Source organism: Tympanuchus pallidicinctus, unplaced genomic scaffold, assembly GCF_026119805.1.
Source record: "Tympanuchus pallidicinctus isolate F22 unplaced genomic scaffold, pur_lepc_1.0 scaffold1, whole genome shotgun sequence".
In the NCBI taxonomy this organism is placed as follows: Eukaryota; Metazoa; Chordata; class Aves; order Galliformes; family Phasianidae; genus Tympanuchus; species Tympanuchus pallidicinctus.
The window spans coordinates 95,860,317-95,883,647 of NW_026294618.1; the positions used below are offsets into that span (position 1 = coordinate 95,860,317).

Consider the following 23,331-nt stretch of genomic DNA (forward strand, 5'->3'; position numbering starts at 1 on the left):
CTAAATTATTCTGTTGCTCTGATATTTATTCTGACTGCTCCTGTTCTCAGATAAGATCATGTCATATTTGGGTGCCACCTTTTTAATATCTTTTGAAATTTATTTGGAATAGAAGTAGAATAAAATTGAGGGGTTAGTAGGGTTACCTTTTATTCTCCAGCAGATTGCTTTTGGCATTGCCTGTGATCTTTGTGTTACTAGCAGGACAAGAAAGCTGTGAGAGCAGAGGCTGGCAGATGCAAAAGAGAGCTGAGTAGGAGGCATAGAGGAGGTGAATCTGGAACACCTCTCCATCTTTTTATGCTGCAGGGAACCAGACAGGGAAACTGGCAGGAGGACAGATGGTTATCAACTCTCATGATTTTGAGGGTTGCATAATATTTCTTTAATGTAAAAACAATGCTTTGTGACTCAGAGTTACGGAAGAACAAGTGATTTTCTGAAAGCTAAAAAAGGGCAGCATCTCCTAGTGTGCTGGAGCACTATCAGCATCACTGAGGATGGTATCTAGACATCTTGAGTTTAACCATTCCACCCCCTTCCTTGTGGCTTTCCGAGACACTTGAGGCTCTAAGTCCTATTATGCAATGCCTACTGGGGACTTGAACAGTGCAGAAGAGAGCACAGAACAATTTAAAGTCTAAGCAAATATATGCAGATTAACAGCTGACAAGAATAAAGAAACATGAATGGTGCGGCCCATGGAAAAGAGATTTAAACAATAATTATTCCTTTCTTCCTTAGAATGTGTCATTAAAACACTCCATATTAGTGCAAAGAGATCCCAACACAAACATAAAATAGCCGATTCCAGGGACAAGTGCTGTTTTTGGACACTTGAGAACAGCTCTACCAACTCTAGAACACCTCAGTTACAGCCAGATACAGGGCCTGCTTAAGACAAACTACTAAACATGGACAAAGCTAATTTTGGAGCTACAGGGATCCAAATCAGGCAAATATATAGGAACATCTTTGTTAAGCCCAGTCGTTCTTCTGTTAGTGTCTATATATCAAAGAACGACTCTGCCTCCTTTGTAGTTTTACACATCAACTTAGATCACAATTAATGAAGGCATCTGGTTCTTTCCACCATGTCATTTCCACCATGTCACAGGAGTCTGCCCCTTCCACCAGCTGCTTGGAGACTTTCTCAGATGAAAGAAAGAGCAGAGAAACCACTGCTTAATCAAATGACTCCCGTAGTCAGTACTCAGAGACCTTTGTTCAGCATTGTATAACTGTCCTTTCAGCCTGCAGAAAACAGAAACAGAGACTCCACCAAGAAGTACCTACAGGCATCTGACACAGCATAGGAGGCACAGACATGGGCCATTTAAGATAATAGCTATAGCATAATACAGAAAATGGATTAAAAATTCCCATCTCATGGATCTTGAGATACTCAAGATGCTTTCATTTCATGACCTAAGACCAAAGTCTTCTGCAGTGATGGAAATCAAGGGGAGAAGCTGAGCTGTCCATGGTAGCTTTGCTCTGGGATTAACAGAATCACAGTATTGTTAAGATTGGAAAAGACCTCTAGGATCATCTGGTCCAACCACTCACCACAAAACCGTGTCTCTCAGTGCCTAAGTTTCTTGAACATCTCCAGGGATGGTGACTCCACCACCACTTTGGACAGCCTATTCCAATGCACTACCACTTTTCCAAAGAAGAAATTTTCTCTAATATCCAACCTGAACCTCCTCTGGTGCAACTTAAGGCCATTACCTCTCACCCCATCACTGTTACCTGGGAGATGAGGCTGACCCACACCTCACCACAACCTTCTTTCAGGCAGTTGTAGAGAGCAATAATGTCTTCCCTGTCCATCCTCTTCTCCAGAATGAACAACCCCAGTTCCCTCAGTTGCTCCCCACAAGACTTGTGCTCCAGATCCTTCACAGCTCCCCTTCTCTGGACACTCCAGGGCCTCAGTGTCTTCCTATGCAGAGTGGGACCCAAAACCAAACAAAGTACTAAAGATGTGGCCTCACCGGTGCAGTACAGAGGGACAATTACCTCCCCGCTGCTGCTGGCTGCACTATTTCTGAGACAAGCCAGGTTACCACTCGCCACAATCCAACTCGCTTCTGACTCGGGCAATGCGCTACCTTAAAGCAAGCAGGAAGCCAGGGGTGGGGAATTTGCCGTCCTCCCGCGGCGGGTGGCGGGCGCGCAGCTCAGCAGGTCGCATCGCCAATCGCCGGGCTTCCCCGGGCCGCGGGTCGGCAGGGGCGGTGCCCGTGGCCACCGGGGAGGGGTAGCGGGGGCCGGCCACCGCCCTCCAGCTCCGCAGGTCCGCACGGCGCGGCGGCGGGGCGGCATGTGGGCCGCGGCCCCTCTCCTGCTGCTGCTGCTGCTGCCTCTGCCGCCGCTGCTGCTGCTGCTGGCGCGCCGTTGGCGGCGGGAGGCGGTCGCACTGGAACCGGCCGGCCGGGCCGTGCTCATCACCGGCTGCGACAGCGGCTTCGGGCACCTGCTGGCGCTGCGCCTGCACCGCCTCGGCTTCACCGTGTTCGCCGGTTGCCTCTGCCCCCGCGGGGAGGGGGCGCGGCGGCTGCAGCGGGAGGCGGCGGCGGACGCCGGGCGGATGCGCGTCCTGCGGCTCGATGTCACTCGCGGACGCGACGTGCTGGCCGCCAAGGAGCTGGTGCTCAGCCACCTGCCCGAGCGAGGTGAGCGGCGGCGCGGCGGGAGCCCCGCTCCGTGGCCGGCGGGCGGCCTCCATCGGGTGGCGGGAGGGGCGGCAGGCCGGAGGGCATCGAGCGGCTGTGGGGAGCGCGCCTATGAGCGGTGCTAACTGCAGTTACTACTAGCGGTAATAACAACGGTTTGCGTTAAAAAAAAACGCAAAAGTGCCCCTTGTTAAGCGGCACACAAGCTGGAGGCCGCAGCCCCAGACGATACCGAAGCACGCACACGTGGGTGAGAGGTGGGTGCGCGCCCCTTGTGCGGCAGCTGAGGACACCGCCGGCGGCGGGGCTGCGCCTGGAAACCCTCTGCAGGTGTCTGCAAACAGAGCTGGAAACGAAACGCGTGCATGCACAGGAGGCAGCAGGGAAGGGAGAGATTTCTAAGCATGTTTTGTGAGAGAGGGAATAAAGAAATGCAGAAGACAGCTGCTGTGCCTGTCGCCTCTCAGTGCAAGTTGGGGTTTGATAAGCTAGTTCACAGAAGGGTCATTTAGAAGGAAATCTGGCAGTCGTACACCCTACAGGGAGCATGCTCCAGAGAAAATGGACAGAGTCTAAATGGCACAGTAACTGCAGGCAGCATAAAGCCCAGTTCATCACCTCAAAAGCTGTGAGGGTCAGAGCAGAAGGGCCACATTTACATTTTTTCATAGTTAGGGCTGCCAGGCAGAAGAAGCCAGTGTACTGCTGAGGGATGCACGTGGCTCAGCACACACATCCTCAGCTCAAACGACTCCCTCAGTTACAGACCGACAGTTCTTGCTCATAGCAGAGAATAAAGCATGCAGAAGTAGCTTCACATACGAAACCTTTGTCTGCCTCATTCATTAGCACCTTGGGAAGGGGATGAAATGGGAAGAGAAGTAAGAAAAAGCCTCAGTGCTGTTCATTAAGTCCATGTATTTATGGTTGATCTTGACCTTATCTGATTAAGAGGCAGAGCCTTCCTCTCTCAGGCTCTTTCCCAAGCTGCAGGCACATCACAGATGACCCACAAAAGCTCTTACAGGCCAGATGGGGCACAAGGACTGGGTCACCTGAAACTCTGGGTTACAGATAAGTTAATTTATCCTGTAATTCTGGTGGTTCATGCGGCGGTTGTGTTCATGCAGACATACAGAGTCTTGAGTCCGCAGCTCAGCATGAACTTACTGGTTACCCCTGCTGCTTGTAGGCATGTGGACATGCCTTCAGATCGAGGCAGATCTCACTACTTCTTGCGGAAGGGGACACTTGAGCACAGTTGGTGTTGAAATGCAGATACTGTGTGCTGCGTATGCAGACAGGGCTTTTCAGTCGGGCCCTTAGACCCAAAATGCAGCACTGGGCATGTATGCACAAAGCACAGCATTCATGACATATTTTTCTGTTGCTTTTGGGCTGCAGCAGCATAAGGGTTGTGTTGCAAAGGCAAAAAAGAAAATGTAATTTCATAGGAGCAGATAGAACATGCTATTTGGGAAAACTCCCAACTATCAAGTAATCTTCCTACATTTATTAAACAAGAAGGAGCAAAGGAGATGTTTTAAAACCTGGTGTTAATGGAGCAAATGCCACAAGTTGTCTTCATAATTTATAAAATACAATTATAAAATATTTTTATCTCCAATGTAATGAAACTATGAGGACACACTACTTATATAGAGTCTTGTGCAAAATATTTCAGAAGGAGCGTTCCTTCTTGGCACCTCTAAAAATAAATATATTTCCTTTGGTAGTTTATAAAAGTAGTTTCAGTGTAACAGTTCAGGTTAACTCTTAAGTGAACCATTTTATTTGATAAAGACAATAATTTATTTACATTCGGGCCAAAGATTGTTTTTAATGTGGATTGTTGTTTTTTTTTGCACTGTAAAGAGAACTCTGCACCATTTCATTTATGTTCTGAAATTACCTAGAAAGAGAGAAAAATGTGCTGCTGTGAACACTTCACCTGCTGCCCAGCGGTTCCCAAAGGGTGAGCAGCAAAGGGTGTGCCTTAATGTCCCACTGGAGAAAGAACTGTGCAGTGAGTTTTCCCTAGTGGATTGTGGAGCATCTAGGGGCCTGCAGCATGAGACTAACCATGCTGAAAATCAAGTATGTGTCAAGTATTTGCAGGAGGGAGAACAAAGAGTAGATGGTGAGTCCAGTAGACTGTCTTAAATAGGCATCTGTCAGCAAAAAAAACCTGCTTTTTGTTTTTGCACAAACTGTACCAACAGATGCAGAAATGTAGTGAGTGGTGCTGAAGGTAAATCAGTGTGATTTACAACAACAGTGAAACCTAGATTAGCTTATTTTAAAAGCTATGAAAGCATTCACCTTTAGAACAGTTACTGCAAGTGCTCTGTATACCTTCTAGCTTGTAAATCCTGCTGAACTCTGCTGCTTCTGCCTTCCCCAGCCTGGGGTAATTCTACTCAAAGAATCCCTGTAGAAACTGAGAGAGAAGCCTTTGTCCCCAGAGTCACTAGGATTTGTTTAGGGACTGTTCCCTCTCTTTTCTTTACTACAGTCAGTCCTGTTCAAGCAAAAAAGATTTTAAATATGTCACATTGGCATGCTAGGATCTATGTTTAGATCACTAAAATACTCCCGTATCATTCAAAAATGCTCAGAAAGGAATAACTTCATCTACCTCTAGGTTTAATGCAATCCATTTCCAACTAAAACTTTAGAAGATGTACCAAAACAGTGAGAAAGCAGTTAAACAGTTTGATGGTTTGCTAACTCTCCCAGTACCTACAGAAACACCAGTATTTTTTTTTTTTAATTTTCTTCTATTCAAAACCTCATTTCTCATCCTTTCCTGTTCTGAGTAGATGGCATTGTGGAAGAGAAGGATATTCATTTTGGTACTACCTCTCACTACTAGGTTATCATACACTATCCTCCACAAACTAAGATTTCCTGTTTGTAGAGTCCTTGCAGTATGCCCCTGGTACCATAGTTTAGCCCAGACATCATACACAAGTAGATTTATTCTTACTATGAAGACAACCACAGCATGACATTTGGAGGAATGGATGGTGACTCTAGAAGGTATGAATCTGAAACTCAAGACTCTCAGTTGACCTGTTACGATGGACACCCTACATTTCCCTCAAGCAGACTGGTTTGCTCCCTCTTTGCATTTTTCAGTGGGAAGCTGGCATCACACTCTAGTCCATTTGGCTAGTTTCCTTTATTGGGATCCTTCAGGAAAGAGCCTGCCATTTTTGCAGAGTCCCAATTTCAATAAGAAACTCCAAAGATCAGTGAAATCAAAAACACACATTTGAGTTTTGAAAATTTGGTTGAATTTAGGTATCTTCTCTGTGTGGGTGCTTTCATAGACATGTGAACACAGACAGAAAAGTGTGTTTTGTGAACACATAGCTTGACTGACTTGAACAGGAAGAAAACTTCAAGAAGAGTTTCTGGAAAGAATATCAGGCATCTTTTGGGTCTAAATACAGACTTTAGATACGTGTTTTTGGCCAACATGCTTTGATCAGTAATTATCTGGGATGTTATTTGAGAGCCAATGTCCTCCTGAAAGCCTCACTAATCTTAAGTTAGGTTTCCTAAAGTGATTCTTTACATCCTCTGCTATCTCTCTTAATCTTTGTCCTCAGAATGCATTTTCTTAAAGCAGAGATCAGCGAAGATCTCTTTTCTGCTTACCAGTTTATTTCTCTCCTGCCTGCTGTAGTATAGTCTCACACTCCTCTTCCTAAACCGTGCTCCGAACTGAGTTCTGTTATAACAGTCTGAGCAATTTTCCCTCCAGATCAAATCATCAGCTGCTTTTTTTTTGACATGTCTTGCATGGACTCCGAGGCAATGTGATGTCTCTCCTTCAGCTGTTTTGTTTAATCTCATTTGTGCCCTGTCCTTCAAGGAAGCAGTGAACTGACCGGCTCTGGATATCAGAGATTCGCATCGAGTTCTACCAAGGACCGTGCCATTGCCATTCTGATCAGAAATCTTTCAACAGATCTTCCCAGAGCTTCTTATGGCCACTGTGTTTCTGTATTGCAGACAGCCCCTGGATTTTCCCCAGGAATCCTGTTGTTGAGCACGGGAAGTACTCTGCATCTGGCTAGACCCTAGTTTTGTAATCATGTCTGATTCTGTGCTGAGAACTGCTACTGGGGATCCCTTCCGTGTGTAGGATCCAGCAGATTGTTATCTGCATGTGACATGCTGTACTTGGGAAACCCTATACAGAATCAGGCACCCAGGAACAGGCGAGAGGAGCCCAGCCATTGGTGTCACTGGAGGGTTCTTGGAGACTTCTCTCCTAAGACTGTATTTCTCAGGTTCCCTGAGCTGCATTTGTCTAAATAAATGTACAAAGTATTTTGCATGCAGGCTTATTGCATTAATTCTTACCTCACGTGTTTCAGGAAAGGAAGATGAAAGTTGATTCCAGCAACCTGATTGCAAAGCTATTGTTTTTCATGAGGTAGTCATTGTTTTGAAAGAAAGTGGTATGTGGCTATAACAAACTGCTCATTATTTGGGTAGCATTTGGCAAATTGATTCAACCAAAAGAAGTGGCAAGAAGATTTGTAGAATGCTTCAGAAATTCTCCCATTTGGAGATGTCAGAATGTTCTGCTGAGCAACAGTATGTTTCACTTGAGGGCAAATAAAATACTTTGAGCTGACTCTGAGCAGTCTTTTTTTATATTCTACTTAATCTTTTCCTCAAAAGAATCTGTTTCAGTTTAACTCAAGCAATTTTTTTTTCCCTTGACTTTGATCTGGCCACTGAAAAGCAAGAAGGAGCTCTTATTCTAGAAACACTGCATGTTTGCACACATGGGCTAGCCTTACCACAAACCACCTGAAGTGCAGGAGGAAAAGCTGGCAAGCAGCTGAAGAGAAAACATTTACCTTGCAAATTAAATTCTGTATTTAGAGAAAGAAAATGAATCGCTTCAAGTCCAACGGCTGTATTTCTGAAGACCTCATGAATTCTGGGGTACGTGGATGGAGCAAGTGTTCTTGCTGTGCTGTGCTGGATGCAGTGGCAAAAGCAAAAATGACATTTTTGTTTCAATTAGAAAAGATCAAGGAATAGCTTTGGCAGTGATGTCAGACTTCAGTTTGGCTTGTGCTTCTTTAAAAATAAACCTGAGTAGAGAGACCTGCAGCCTAACCAGATGGTTATGCAGCTACTCAGCCCATCTGCAGATCAGATCACATGCAAGTATACCAATGTTGACAGTTAGCTCTTAAAGGACTCTAATCCAGCAAAACATTCCACAAGGAAGCCAGTCCATGGGGTTAATTCCATTTAAGAATGGAAGTCAAGCCACAGAATAATGGAAAGATCTGGGACAACAGAGCAGCAGCAAGGAAAAGGATATGTGGGATGCTAAATTTGAGGGGCTAATTTTTTGGTCCATTTCCTCTCCTCTGTCCTACCAACATCTGGGACAATGCAAAGGACAAGCACATTGAGTATGACAGAAGACAGTCTGTATCTATGGTCATGAGAGAGGTCCAGTGTCAAGGCCTGCTGTGTTATGGACCCCTACGTGATGGTCTATTCACCTTGGAGGACAGAATTATTTAAGTTCTATGTGGTAAATTACTGATTTTGAGTGCTTTGCTCTGCAAATGAGACATTGACTGAAACAACTTTGTTTCTTTAAGCACCAAGTTGCATTATGTAGCACAACAGAATATATGTATTAGAAATGCTCACAGAGCTCTGCTTTCCAAAGTAATTCTAAAAACTGTCTGTTTCAGCTTTAACTTCTGTGAATGAAGTCCTATATTAGCAGTTCCTGGCAGAGCAGTGGAAGGACCGAGATACAATGAAACCATCACAGTAGTTTTGTTGGGGAAGTTCACAAAGAAAAGAACAAAAGGGTTTCTGCAGCACTTCCATCAGGGTAATCAAAGGTCCCATCTTTTCCAGCATGAGTACAGGAGGCATCACACATCCCCTCTCTGTACACGGGATAGAAGAAGCACTGCTACCCCCTACCTTGACAGAAACCTACACCTGGAGATCTTGCAGAAGGCATCAGAATACAATGATTTACCTCAAACAGACATGTATAACATCTCTTAAAAATACATCAGCAAAACTAGAAAGGCCAGCAGAAACAAGCTGCAAACTTAGTTATTTCTCAGTTTACCCTGAGTACTTGTTATTTACACCCTTGGTCACCCTTGAGATACTCTAAGTTAGGGTATGAGAACAGATACAGCAATGCTTTCACTTACTGCTTTACCATACATCTGTAGACAAGTGCTCTGTAGGCTACAACAAGTCAGCATGGTTTCATCAGCATTTAGTCAGCATGTCAGCTCTAATCTGCGAGCACTGCCACACTTCAGCAAAAAGCATGTCCAACAACCAAGGTTCTGAGCGCTGCACAATGCTTGCATGAAATGTTCTGTGGCTTTGGGCTAAAGGGCTTGGTGTAGTTATGTCAGAACAAGCTCTGCTGCCTGTAGAGATCTGCTTGTAAATGCTGAAATCATATTGCATTTTAGGGGGCTGGGCTTCTACAGTGAGTCCCATTGTTAGGAGGGAATATAGCTGGCCAAGGGTAAGAAATCCAGAAAACACCATAGCCACGGATTTTACCCAGTGCTGTGCCTGTGTGCCCAGCTGTGTCTGATTTCAGAAGGAACTGATGCTCAAACTCCTGAAAAACACATAGGCTCCTAAATTAGTCAGGCTCTTTGAAAATATTACCCCTTAGCCTTTAGACTGCTTAATGTAATTTTCACAAAGCTGCTCATTGCTCACAGTGGGATTCAAGTAATTAAAATATCATGAAACACTGCATTGGCAGTAATAAGTAGTCTCCCAGATCGTGTTATTCATAAATAACTTAAGGAGACTATAAAGTGAGTGATTATTAAATAGCACTGAGACTTACATTGTCCAGATAGTGGGCAGAATTACATCCCTTCATTAAACAAAACTTGCCCACATTTATAAGCGAAAGACAAAAAGATAATGCAACTGAAAAGTTGTTATCAAGGGCTCAGCTCACTAGTGTTGTTTGGTTGCCATGGAGTGTTTTTTTTTCAGCAAAAGATGCTTGCTAAGGTATTTCTCTCCTTCAGGTTTTTGGGGGCTCGTGAACAATGCAGGAATTTCAACATTTGGTGAGACGGGGTGGCTGTCAATGGAGAAATATGAGAAGTTTGCGGATGTGAATCTTCTTGGGAGCATCAGGACAACCCTGGCATTTCTTCCTCTGCTAAGGAAATACAAGGGTAATGCTAATCCACTGTTATTTGAAGTCGTAGAATAATTAGATTACTATAATCAGGTAATGTAGCACCTATAAAAGAAGCCTTAATTGTCTTTCACTGAACTGAAATGACAGCTTCCTTCTGTGTGGCCTGAATGATCCTAAGAAGATGGTGAAATCCCAAGAGGAAAAGAACCCTTGACGATTCTGTCTTTGCAATAGACAAGGAAAAAACAAAAAACAAAAAACAAACAACAAAAAAAAAATCAAAACTATTTACAAACACTGGATTATCTCAGTATTTGGCTGAAAACAGAGTGAAAAAAATGCTTACAGTAGGTTATGGAGCCCAGGCATCATTTTGTAAGCACTGACAATCATTAGACAAAGATCCAGTAAACTCCCGCTTAACTTCTTTTATGTAGGCTTTACTGTTTTACTGTGTGGCATTTAGGAGAGGAAGAGTGATCATACAGAGGAGAACTAGAGACATCCAGCTTCCACTTTCAGGCCTGACAAGATCCTCTCTATGATTCTGGGCAGAGAAACCCCACGTATGTAAAAGTGCCATACAGAGATGCATGGTATCTAATGGGATAAATGCTGTAGCATGAACCTCCACATGCATGCACTTTGCCCTTGCTTCTGATGAGAAATGGCTTGAATAGCTCTCTACAGCATTGCAGAATGTCTCAATTGCTCTGCAGTTTGTTCCTTCTCCATCTGCATTTGGGAAACAAAGACACTCTTTTCCTTTCTCCTCGCTTTGCTGAGCTTGTCTGTTTCAGTTGTAAGCTCTTTAATGCAAGGATTCCCTCTACTGTGTGTGTATAGCATCAAGCATGGTAGGGCTAGCTCTTGTATGGAATCCCCAGATATCACTGTTACACAAAATGCTGGTAAGATAATAGCATCCTCTTTTTTCCTACTTTGCTTCTTCCTGCTTGGTTGCCTTTGGCTGATATTTTGATGGAACAAAAAAGCAACCTTTAAATACTGCAAGCTGGAAGTTTTTGTAAGAGAATGTGTTATTGCATATACAGTGAGAAACAGCAAATGTGTTACATTGCCATTACACAAAGAGACATTGATTTCTTTCTCTGATGTCCTGCGTTCTGCTAGAACTCTATGATGTTCTAAAGCTCCATGGTAACTCTTGGGAAAACTGGGTTTCAGTTACCTCAGGCAAAGAGAGAATTTAAAAAGTGTGTCCCCCATTCTGGGTGCATGCTCCAAATTGCTTAGTTGGTGGGCCAAGGAGGGAAAGGTTATCCTACAGTCACTTACACAGAACCTGTGTCCCAGTGAAAGAGGTTTACTGCCATTTCAGGATAAGCAACCTGTCCAAGAAGAGCTTCAAGATTATTAATACCGTAAAGGAGGGTATTTCACTTCAGACAAGTACTGAGCATCTAATTCTGAGAGGAACAACATAACTTTTCCCAATGGCGAGGCCAGCTGACGTAGCACCTTGATCAGCAAGCTGGTAGTCATTCTGCCATTACTGGATATGAGACTTAACCCAGACACTGACTGCATAGGAAAGCAGGGAACGTAATCCAGAATGACAGATTTCACTGCATTCCCATGATACCCTTTTGATAGCCCAAAAGCCTGTACCATTTGGTCTGATCTGGTGCCCAGGTGTTCTCTGCATCTGTGGCAGCAATAGGGATGGAATGTTTTCTAAATTGCTAGCTATGAGGACATTATCTCTCTCACCTCTGATATGAATATATGTTTACACATACATGTACTACATACACACATTTGTTACTATATGGTGTGACTGAGTGGTGGAAGCTGACAAACAGTGGAATGAGACCACAGCCCAAAGCCTCAAATCAGAACTCTGTGCATTTAATGCATGCCTGCATGCACTCGGTGAGAGTTACGAAAGGAAAAAAAGGCAGCACAGATTGTGGAAATCACAGCACAGCTGTGTAAGAATGCACTGTGTAAGACTTTTGTCAAGTCACCTTTCTCTGGTAAAGCTTGTCCCTGTACAATTATGGGTTTATATGCACAGTTTTAAGCTAGAACTCAGTGCAGAGATATCATTAGCACAGAATAAATGGTATTAGTAGTCGCATAGCCATTTAAATGATATTAGTAGTCACGTAGTCATCAAAAAGAAAATCATTCACTTCAGTCCTCTGCAGTCCTTTTCCTATTACTAGCATAGTCTTTTATTACTATTTTTCAGGCTAAAGATCTTAAGGGAATTCTTTGCTTCCATCTTTTTTCATCTTCTGTTACCTGAGTCAATTGTCTCAAACAGAATAAGCAGCACATTGGGAATCTGTCATCCCGTCTGGTCCAGAGTGTGTCACTAGATGGAAGGAAGCTGCTTGATGATGGTACCTGCTTTACAGAGCTGAGTGCACAGTTTTGCTAGGGCTGCACGTTTACACAGCACAGCTTTTACATGTTGCACTGTAAAACAACATTGTGCTAAATACTACTTGACTTGCAATTCAGAAGGCCTGGGCAATCAATTCTATTTTAAAGATCAAGAGTGACAAGTTTTGTTATTTGCTCTGTTTTCTTTTCAGGACGCATTGTTTTCATGTCCAGCATCATTGCCTATTTTACTCTGGGAAATGGCATTTATTCTATGACCAAGGCAGCTATTGAAAAATTCTGTGATGCTCTAAGACTGGAAATGAAGAAGTTTGGCGTCCAGGTAAGTGATGTAATAAATAGCTGCTCTGTGAAACTTCCTGCTATTTCAAACACTGTTTTTTGTATGAGAAAGAGAGAAAACTCCCTCCTGAAACTTCCTCCAGAGCTGAAATGCATCATTTAGAGGAATGGAAGTAAGTAGCTTCTACAAAGAGTACAGGACAACGGTGGGGGTGGCCAAGGCAACCAGAACAGGCAAATGGTAAATACTGTCTAATCTTATGCAAAGCAAGCTGCATACATCCATACAAAGGGGATGGCAATAAAAGCTGCTCCCCTGAAGCCATGGATACAGCTTCTCCCTGGAGAGAAGTGGCTCCTATGTGGCTAATCAGTGGGCTAGAAATAATAGCAGGCAGCAGAGCTGGGTGGTGGTTGCAGCCCTTAGAAGATCTGGGGTAGCAAGCCATCTCTGTGACACTGCTGCAACTTGCACCCTTTCTTTACATCCTCTATAGTGAAAAAACTTTCTGAGACAGGCTTGCCTGAACAGTGCCATGCTTTTCACAGTAACTTTTAACAGTGCAAAGCAATGGAAACTTTCACAGATTTACCTGCAAGAGCAAAGAGTCCAGGTCTGAGTGCTGTGCATCAAAAATGAAGGCTTGTCATCTACCAAAAGAGCTCTTCTCTCTCTTAGATCAGTGCTTAAAAGCTCCTCCCAATATCTGGGAATAGCTACTCTGCACGAGGCAATATTCATGCAGAATATTTTTTTACTCTCTTGACCTAAGAGAAGCTGTAAGAGTGCTCTTAGTGTTTACCTAAGCAACACTGATGGTCAGACCTGAAGTTTAGATTGTGGAGTAGTTTCACAGGGCTTTTTCCTTGGAGTCACTCTACTGCTGAAATACTCTTCTGAAACACTGAAAGTATTCTCTAGAGAATTTATGTTGGTGTACTCTTTTACATACACAGACTTGGAGCACTGTTCATAAGCTCATGTTAGAAGAAATTACAGCTATGCTTCTATCAGCTGCCCCTCTTGTATAAATATAAAATGCAAGTGATTTCACACATCCTAATGCCACACAGCACGATGAGGATTTGAACTGATTAGCTGAGGATAATCTGAAATGGATGGAAGAGCTTAGTTTAACAGGTTAACTGCTGTAGTGGTTCTAGGATTTTTACTGTTCCCCCACCCCTGGAATAACCTCAGCACACAGTACAGTAGATCAGGCTGACAAACACTTCCAGAGTATCTATGAGAATTATGTCTCTGCTTCTCAGTGTATGCATGGTGCTGGTTGGCCTTTGCTTCAGAATCTACCCTGCAGGGAGCCTGCAGAAGATAAGCCTCCTCTTCTCAGTGCTCCTCTCTCCTGCTCTGCTACTCCCTTTTTGCCTTCAGGAGGTAACCTCTCTCAGAGGTGGCAAGGAACAGATGGCACCACGGCTCTGTCCTGTTTAACTCTGTCCAGGCAAGCTGGCTACCTTCAGGAAACAAAGTGTGTGTCTGCCACTTGGAAAGAAGGCTAAAGAAAATCAGGGAAGAAAAAAAAAAAAGAAAAAGAAAAAGTTTAGTATCTCCTAACCAACTTCATATAGCTGCAAAACATGAATTTTTGAACACCCTTTCTTTAAAATATATGTATGAATGTTACTACTGACATTACTTTGGCTAATAGTAAGCAATTTTGAAGAATCTAAAGCAAGGGTTCTGAAAGATGCCCTGCAGCAAACCTACCAAAGGCAGCATGAGACATTCCCAGATACGCAGTCTGACTTGGGGCAGTAGGGAGGCTACCTGCACCCCTTCCTGCTGGTTGCTACAGCCCCAGCAGCAGGCTGCAGAGCACTGGTGGCTGTGCAGGCTGAGAAGCTGGCACGTGGCAGTGCTGCTGCACCAGTGGTAGCCCCTGGCAGATGAGCTGGATGGCAGACTGGGGGCATTAGGGTTACAAATTAACACGGATTTCCAAAGAATGTTTGTCAGATCCTCAAGTCTTTCATATGGCTCAGCACCATTTTTCTTCATGTTGTGTTAACAGTCTTTAGAAATCAGGTCAGTTAAATGCCATGGAGTTTTGAGTGCTGCACATCTACAGACAGTTTTAACGAGCCAGCTGCTAGCTGAGGTATTCTGGGAAAAGCTTCCATTGGAAGCGCTAAGCTTGCTCTGAAATTCCCCAGAAGTCAGCAGAACAGCAGAATAATGCATGCAAAATAAACAGGCTGAGCAGCAAAAAGTTTGTACACTTTGAATTTAAATTGGTGTGCACAGAAATCTGGAAATCTGCTAATTCAGTGAGACCTTTGCAGTAGCACCTCTGGCCTTTTCTCAACTTGTATCGATGTACCCATCGCTTTTTATTATTCCCTACTAGGGGAAAACCAACTGTAAGATTTGCCACTGAGAGAAAAATTGCAAGCATTCCACTTTGGAGACATCAAAGTTATACCAAAATTATTTGCCTCATAACTTTGCCTCAAAACATTGACACCACTAAGCATTCTATACAAAGCAAGGATGCAGTATTGCATTCTGTGAAGGCATGAACACATAACAATCAGAGTGAAGTGAGGAAGTCAGAACAAAGCACCTCTGCAATGGCTACTGTTTCATGGGAATATACTTGATTTCAGTAAAGTTTTCAAGGTTGAAATTTCCACAAAGCTGCATTTTCTGGAAGAAATCTATTCACAAAGAGCTTTGTATCTGTTTTACTGCATATGGTATTTAACTGAATTCAGAATGACTGACTGCACTTTGATAAGTTTCACATCTCGCTTTTAGGTCTGTATTATTCAGCCAGGAAATTATGCACGATCTACAAAAATTCAGCCACCAGTCAGTGCCGAAGAAATCTGGAATGAACTCAGTGAAGAGGAAAAGGCAGTTTACAATAAGGAGTACGTTCAGGAGCGGGCAGACTTTTTCAACAACATTCTTAGCAAAGGAAGCACAAATGGCAATGAGGTTGTAGATGCAATGGTAGATGCTCTCATGTCTCCTGCACCCAAGGCACGTTACATGGTAGCAAAGCTGAAGGAAAAAGCACTGGTGTTTGTATGTGCTTTATTCCCAACTGTTGTGATGGATTCTGTTTTGTCTTATGCACTGAGTAAAGTAAAACTTGCATAGCTGACTTTGATACTGTTCAGTGACTTGGCAATTTGTTAAACTGTAAAGCAAGGGCTCCATGTAGTGTCCCCAGAAACTGTATGATGACATCAGTTAACTGACAGAAACTTTGGAGGGTCTGTTTACTCAGAACTGTCCCTTGTTCACAGAGAAATACATCACACATTTGTCCAGCAATTGTATTTCTCTCATGGAAAAAGACAGGGCCACTCATGCTGCTTTAGGTATTGCCTAGGAAATTTAATGCAGCTTTCCCTGATGCAGTACCACATTATGGCGTTAGAGACATGACAGAGACAAAATGGAGCATATCCTAAAGGGCAACTGCATATCTGATATCATTATGACACACGTGAAAATACCTTATTTGTAGGAGCCTGAATAGTAATTTATTAGAGGTGATGGGAAGAGGTTAATGGAAAAGTTAGGCATGACTAACAGACTTTGAAATACTTTGAATGGAGATAAGTGGCTTCAGAAAGTTAGGAAGAGCTACGTGAGTAATAAAGCTGTGTTTGTACCAGTGGAAACAGTAGCTTGGGTAAGTACTTTTTCTGGTGTTATGGATAAATGTGTAACAAAGCATATGTGTATGGACAATGAAAAATAAGTAGCACATTTCATTTATAACTGAATATTAAATTCTAATAAACTCTATTTATCTAATGTCTGGATTAATCAGTGCATTAACCCAAAACTTGTTCAGAGAGCTGAGACCCAGGCGATAGGTATCAGTATGCAGTAGCAACTTTTAGCTTGAAAGAACATATTAAGCATGAAGCACAGTTTTTGCTATTATTATAGGAATTAAGGTCTGATTGAAAAAAAATAAATGTCTATTAGCATGAACAGGAAAACCTTAGTAGCCTGCCTACTTCTATGCCAGAAATTGAGCACACTGGCAACATTAGCATTTGCCCACTACCTGCTGTGGAAAAGATTTCTGATTTAGACATTCGGAGTTTTAAACGTGATTTGGTTGTGGTGTGGCTCAGAATCCTCTACCCACAGGAGCAAAGATCACAGAATTATTGGGACCAGCTAAGGTAGATACAGAGCAGCAGCATGAAGCATTAGCCTCCCCTGTGCCAGGTCTCCCATATCAAACCAAAGGTTTTTGTGTAATTGTCAGATTTTTGGTCTGAACCATAAATTGCAAGTTGTACCTGGGAAGTCTTTCCTATTGGATTTGATTAATTTCTGAAAAAATTCTCTTTCATAGTGGGTAATTTGTTGGTCTGAGTCAAGAGCATGGGGGAGATGAGCAAACAGACTGACTGCTGCAGATCCTCTTCCAGTAGCACTCAGTGGTAGAACAGTGATCTTGCTCTGTCTTTTCTCAACTGTGGAACATTCCTTTTCTCTTCACAAATACTCAGCTTGTCCCTGCAGGACACACTGGTAAGAGGACAAGCCAGGACTCCCAGCCGGGCCTGTCAACAGCAAGATTACCAGATGGCTGTCATCTGCTTTCCTCATTTAACCACAACTGAGTAAGGCCAAGCAAGGGAACAGAAACGAGGTTTATTCTACTGAACCAATTGATTTCCTGTACAGGAATTCCCCCTGCATGACCCTAGGGATTTCAGTAGCCTCACACTGCTTTGGAACAGGGGTTTCATGCTCTTAAACATTCTTTGTGCAGATTACCCTTCCTTACAGTAAGCAGCACAGAACTCAACAGGCAGCTTGGAAATCCAGATGTTTCTCCATCAGGCTCGGAATGCACACAACTCTCCAGTCTCTGCCTTAATAATTTTGCTTTCCATTTAATGTTCACCTTCTATTTGCCTTCCTAAAAGTTGCAGCAATACCTCAGTGTTGCTGAGGGATAGCACCTTCAGAAAAGTTGTGCGACAGACCACAGACGACATAAGTATTTCCTTTTATTTGCTGTGAATGTCGTGAAGCATGTGATCAATATTTCATTAGCTTCATGTAACATCAGATGAGCAACACTCATTTATTTCTTTGTCTTGCAAACAAAGAACTTGCACCACATACTTCACACAGGGTACAGAGACAGGCTGAATGAGTACAGACGGGACAAGTGAAAGCAGTTTATATTTTCACTGCTGCCTAACTTGTCAGTGTGAAAGCTAACTGAAAAAGAGCTACTAAAAGATTATCTTTTGTTCCCCCTAGCTTTTTAATATTATGATCTGAAGATAAAGAACTAATCAAGAAAGAATCAGAGCTTCACTTATTAATAGGCCTGACAAACTCCCACTGAAAGTCATCTGGAATTCTCTCAATACATTACATGGACTCCACAGCATAGCATTAAACCTAAAAAAATCAGAGGGAATAACTTCAGAGACCCAAGGCTTAATAGAAGAGAGACTCTCACAAGAAACGGTGATGAAAGGGGTGCAGCACTCCTTTTTCGCAGGGACTTACAGGGTGTAGAACCTTCGGGATCAGTAACAGAGGCTTTTAGAGAACAAATACAGCCAACTAAGTCTGTGACGAAGTCTGAGGATATCCAGAGTAGTCCACTCCACTCAAATTCCTACCCACCTAATTGTCACTGGAAATCTCACCTGACTGTAGAAACCCAGCCCTCCTGCTGGCCCATGCAGTACTTGAGGAACTCATACTGGGAAGTGGGCAACTTCCAGGCTGCTCCACTGTCCCTTTTGATACTTTGCCAATGTTGGGTGAGGAATGCCTCCTGCTTACCAGTTACTGCAGAGCTTTCTTACTGAACATTTCCATCAGTTATTTCCTGGTCTTTCTCTTTTATGCAAGGGCTTATTTCTAAGAGCACATATTAATCAGCAGAATGAACAAGCATTATTTTTGACAGCAAGTGATTACAGAAAGTGCATGAAGAAAAGAAAAAAATAGGCTAAATCAAAAGTTTAGTGAGTTGTGCATTTATCTGAGTAGTATTAGTAGCTACACAAAATGTCATCAAGGAAAGGAAAGAGAAGGGAGCCTGGGAAACATCTCCAGAAAATCACTGCTCTTTCCAGAATTAGTCTTGTTGCCTAACTTGAGCAGTGCAGTTTGCTCTGGTAGGTAGCAAAGCTGTCACTCCACAGTCACTATCACTGTGTCTGTGCTCATCAGCATCAGTTATGCATGTGCCTTGTGGGCACTGCACAGCACTGCAGTGTAATGGGCCAGGCTGGGACTTAGCAATATTAACACCCCGGTTTGCTGCCCTGGTGTGACTGCATGCTCCTTCAGTGCAATTTTCAGCTGGCTAGAACAGTCCAGACAACCTTCCAAACTAGCCAAATGTGTACGTTTGTGTCATGCTGGCAAATCTGAATGACTTTTGGGCATAATGCACTATGCTGCAGTTATCTTTTGCAGTAGTGTCAGAATCTCGAGAGATGAGAAACAGTAACAATTACTTGTGCAGTAAAAGGCTTAAGCCAAAACCATGCAGCTCCCAGGCGTACCTTCCTGCTGATGTCAGGTTATCAGCAAGCCCAGCTCCGCTGCTGTGAGCACGATCCTAGTGCCAACAAGCATGAAAGCCCTCGCAGAGAGCAGCCTCCCTCCAGAGGCCAGTTGTGGGATGTCCATTTGCCCTTGTGCTTTCACACCGGCAGTTAAATGCCAGCACAATGCTACACCAGAACGTTCTATGGAGGATGACAGCTATATTATTCCACTTGTTCTGTACAGGGGCTATGTAGCTCTGTCAGTCTGGCACATTCTAGTACAAAACAAAACTGCATAGTCTTTATATTTCAAATGCTTTGAAGCAGCTATTCATCACTGAAATCTCTTCATGTGTAATTAGACTGCTTTGGAGCTGTAAAGTGATCACATCAGTAATGAAGGCTTTACCCATCACGATGAGGCATGTATCTTGTAGGACTGATTGAGGTTAATGTTTATGAGAGAGAAACAAGGGGAAAATATACATGCTCCTCAGTAACAAATGTTCTTTGGACTAGTCCTAGTTAGGAGCTAATTTACTACAGATTATCTCATGGCAAACATGGAGGGTAAAACCTCTCTGCTATGGCCTGCAGACTGCATTCATCCATGTTACCGTGAAGGCTCCTCGGAGGCTGTCCCTACACAGTACTGCTGCACCTATTTAGGTTTTGCATCACATCAGGCCTAGAGACAATATATTCTCCATAGAAAACAATCAACCAAGACAGCAAAGTGCAAGAGTAATAATTCAGCCAACTCACACTACAGGGCACTAGCATGAAATAGCTATTGTGCAACACTCCTTGCAAGGAAAATAATGAAATGCTCTGTGCTAAGAAGTACCTCTATCTATTTCTGTGACTCACCACACAGTCTTGTGCGAGGATCGCCTGCCCTTGTGTTCTGTTGGACGCGTATCCAGCTGTGTACCACCACTCCCCTGACAAAACATACTTCGTATCAGACATTGAGTTCGGCCTTGAAGCTCCTAATGCTAGAGGTCAGTTCTGCAAAGAGCTCAACAGCCCGTCCTGGGTAGACATGCAGCCAGGCCCAACAACAGAATGCAGGGCCAGGTGGCCAGTGGCACTTGAAGGTTGAAATTAGGTGAAATCATAGAGGCATTAAGGTTGGAAAAGCCCACTGAGATCACGTCCAACCACCAGCCCACCCCCACCATGCCCACTAACCATGTCCTTCAGTGCCACATCCACACCGCATCCCCAGGGGCACCGAAGGCACCGAAGGCAGAGTATGGAGGAGATGCACACTCATCTTGGAAGAAGCCAGCAGCAGTGGGGCTCCCGCTGCAGCTTCCTCAAACAGCACTGTGCTCCGTTCCCTGTTTGTTAGTGCTATTTTTCCTGAGGATACTTACTTGCGTTTCTTCCTCCCGTCAGGTCTACTGGCAGTTAGGCTTCAATTCGAGCCTCACGAGCCTAACGTGCCTGACATACATCGCGCTGCCACCCAGGCGCTCTGCCACCCAGGAGATCTGCTATCGCGAGCTTTTCTCCTCATCTCTCCACTTCGGTCAATGCTTCCATCCCCCGCCCAGGCTCCCTCCGCGGTTCCTCACCTGGCCGCCTCTCGGCCCGCGCGCCGCCAACCGCCACCCGCCACTCCGAGCGCGCGCCGCCGTCGCTAAGGGAGGCGCGCGGCGTTGCCCGTCGCTACGGGAGGCGGCGGCGCGATGTCGGCGCGCTGTCGCGGGGGGACGCGGCGCTGAGGGGAGCGCGGCGCGGCAGCGGAGAGGATTGCCACGGCACACAAGGCCACCTCGCTTCTTGCCGACTCCACCGGACGCTGAGTAGCTTTTTCTATTCCCCCGTCTTTCATTCCCTTCCTGCACAAATTCCTAACAAAACTCGACCCGGTCACTTTTAAGAGATGCTGCAAAGAAATATTATCTGCCGCCGTTAAAATGTTATGGTGATTTTGCTGGAAACTGTTGGTTCATAACGCTTTGAAGCAGGCTGCTTTCTTGCAGCTTGGCTCGTACAAGGTGCGAGGCACAGTTCAGCTTCAGGCCGGTGTGCAGGCGTGTTGTCCTGCCCACCAATCGGCGTTCTGGGCAGTGCTGCTGGATAGCTGGTGTTCGGGCACTCCTCGTGGTGGCTGTGCAGGCCGTGGCTCTAGCGTTGCTACGAGTCTCAAGGCTAATCCATCAAGCAAATCCAAATGCATACGTGCTGAGTAGTATGTCCGTTCATGCCTTCATTGCATGTTACTACAAATTTTTACCAGCTACAAGAGTGCTCCTGTGCTCCTTAGCTTTACTAACCTGGTTACAGGGAGCATATAGTTTCTTATGCAGATTTGGGGGGGTGGGGAAAGTAAGGAAGAGAAGACAAATGTTAGCCCTAATTGAGCTCCTGAATAAACACTGTGCAAAATCCAGGCATGTGCAGAAAGTGCTAAGAAACAGTGGAAAAATGCTCAAACAGAATGACTTGTCAGTTCTCCAGACAGCGTGACTACATGAGTATTGATTTCCTTGGAGCTCTGCAGACTGGGTTGGGTGTGGGAGAACACACCTGGCCTCCCCAGGACAGGAAGGCAGGCTGCAGAAGAGCCCTGGAGCCCATTGGGTGCCCCAGCCATCAGAGTGAGGCACTCACCCATTTGCTCCCAGCCAGCCATGTTGGCCAGGGCTCCGGCAGAGCTGCTGTTACGCCTTCAGGGGTGAAGCCAGGGGTTAGGAAACAGCCTCCTGTTGTGCAGGATAACAAGAAGCGACTGGGTACTGTTTTGATTGCTCAAAAATTGCTACAATAAGAGAAGCCTGGGCTCTCTGAATGCTTGCAAATACTGTGAGAAGAAAAAGTCAGTCCCATTTTGTGACTGAAACAAATATTCCTTAACTACAGTGGCATAGTGGGGGATAGAGAACAAGAGTATGAGAGAGCAGCACTCCAACTAGACGTTTTTAAAAGTACTTCTCTTCCTGAATTCCAGAGGCATAAGCAGTGTAAGAGCCTTCCCTGTAGTGCCTTCTTACTGCTCCTCACTGCCTAATTTCCTGTCTGGGCACTTTGCTCAGAAAGGTGGACACCACAGGGTATTCTGGTTTCCCCCCTACCCAGAATGGGCCTTATTTCTGAACTCTAAACATTAGAACTAGAGTGCTGATATAGTTGCAACACCTATCAGAAAAAAATATAAAATATCTTCATTTATTCCATTTCTCAGAACATCAGCATTACACAGTAATGGCTCAGGGGACAGATATGATTTACTGTTCATTATGTGTCGTAAGATACTATTTTATATATGATCAGAGTGAGGGTTGTACAAAATTACCAGAAACAAACAAACAAACAAACAAACAAACAAATGCATTTTAAGCAATGTCACATTGAAATTAGAGAAAGCTATCTAGCTGAGGGAGCAGCTAATCTATTCTGGACAGATTACACTACTAGTATTTTAGTGCCCACTTTAATGCTTTAGAAAATTAGCCTCTTCTAAGAATAGCACCACTTCATGCTATTTTTCTTGAAGCTTTCTTTCAGGCCTCCTTTACAGAATGGGAGGTAGTGCCTCAAAAAGCCTATTGAAATTACATGTCCTTCACCTTTCTTAAAACTCACCTCCTCTTGGACATCCATAAAACACTCAAGAGCATCCAGGCAAGTTGCTACATGGTTCCATTTACACTCCAAGAAAAAGTTCTCTAAAGGGACACTACACCTCCACATTTTTTGTTGCATGTCCTGTACGTGTCATTTTTGGAGCAAAGGTTGATCCAAGGTTTGCTGAAGCTGATAGGAAGCTTCCTATTCACTTAACAGAAATGGTCTTGACCATTGCTTGCTCCTCCATACACAAGAACTGAGACCAGATACCAGAGAACACAAAGCTTAAAAAAAAAATCATAACCAAGGCAAATGTGAAGCTGATGTTCTGCACCACAGTTTTCTCTAGAAGCATTTGTTGCATTACAAGACTTTTTTCTACCTTTTTTCTACAAGGGATTTACCACAGAGAAATTCAGTTTACCCTCTTATGTCACAGCCCAGCAGAAAGCTCATGCATCAGCTACCTAAGAAGGAAGGCGTTCAGGTACAGACAAAGTGATGCCAGTATCTATTTTGTGTTTTAGCAAGACCTGTAACTGGGTCTTGTGGTTTTTTTTAAATCTCTATTTACGGTACTAAAATGGCAGATAATCAACCTCTCTTTGGGATTCCAAGTAATTGCAGATTATAACAACTCCTTAACATCTTAACATTAAGTTCATGTTGAATAAGACTTCTTTA

At 44.0% G+C, this 23,331-nt stretch overlaps 2 protein-coding genes across 2 annotated transcripts in view; one reads left to right on the plus strand and one right to left on the minus strand.

Moving 5' to 3' along the window:
* PAK5 (p21 (RAC1) activated kinase 5) overlaps nt 1-23,331 on the minus strand; it is a 185,506-nt gene that overhangs the window by 143,086 nt on the left and 19,089 nt on the right. The window lies entirely within an intron of this gene.
* Nucleotides 2,149-16,324, plus strand: LOC128088090 (D-beta-hydroxybutyrate dehydrogenase, mitochondrial-like). The gene is made up of 4 exons (XM_052698316.1): nt 2,149-2,681; nt 9,764-9,916; nt 12,450-12,580; nt 15,320-16,324. The coding sequence occupies exons 1-4, from the start codon at nt 2,330-2,332 to the stop codon at nt 15,665-15,667; spliced, it is 984 nt and encodes a 327-aa protein (XP_052554276.1). The 5' UTR covers nt 2,149-2,329; the 3' UTR covers nt 15,668-16,324.

Excerpts from the sequence above, each read along its gene's own strand:
- LOC128088090 (XM_052698316.1), top strand. The coding sequence starts at position 2,330 with ATGTGGGCCGCGGCCCCTCTCCTGCTGCTGCTGCTGCTGCCTCTGCCG. Across the intron at positions 2,682-9,763 it reads CAGCCACCTGCCCGAGCGAG|GTTTTTGGGGGCTCGTGAAC; the intron begins GTGAGCGGCGGC and ends TCTCTCCTTCAG. Across the intron at positions 9,917-12,449 it reads TCTGCTAAGGAAATACAAGG|GACGCATTGTTTTCATGTCC; the intron begins GTAATGCTAATC and ends TTTTCTTTTCAG.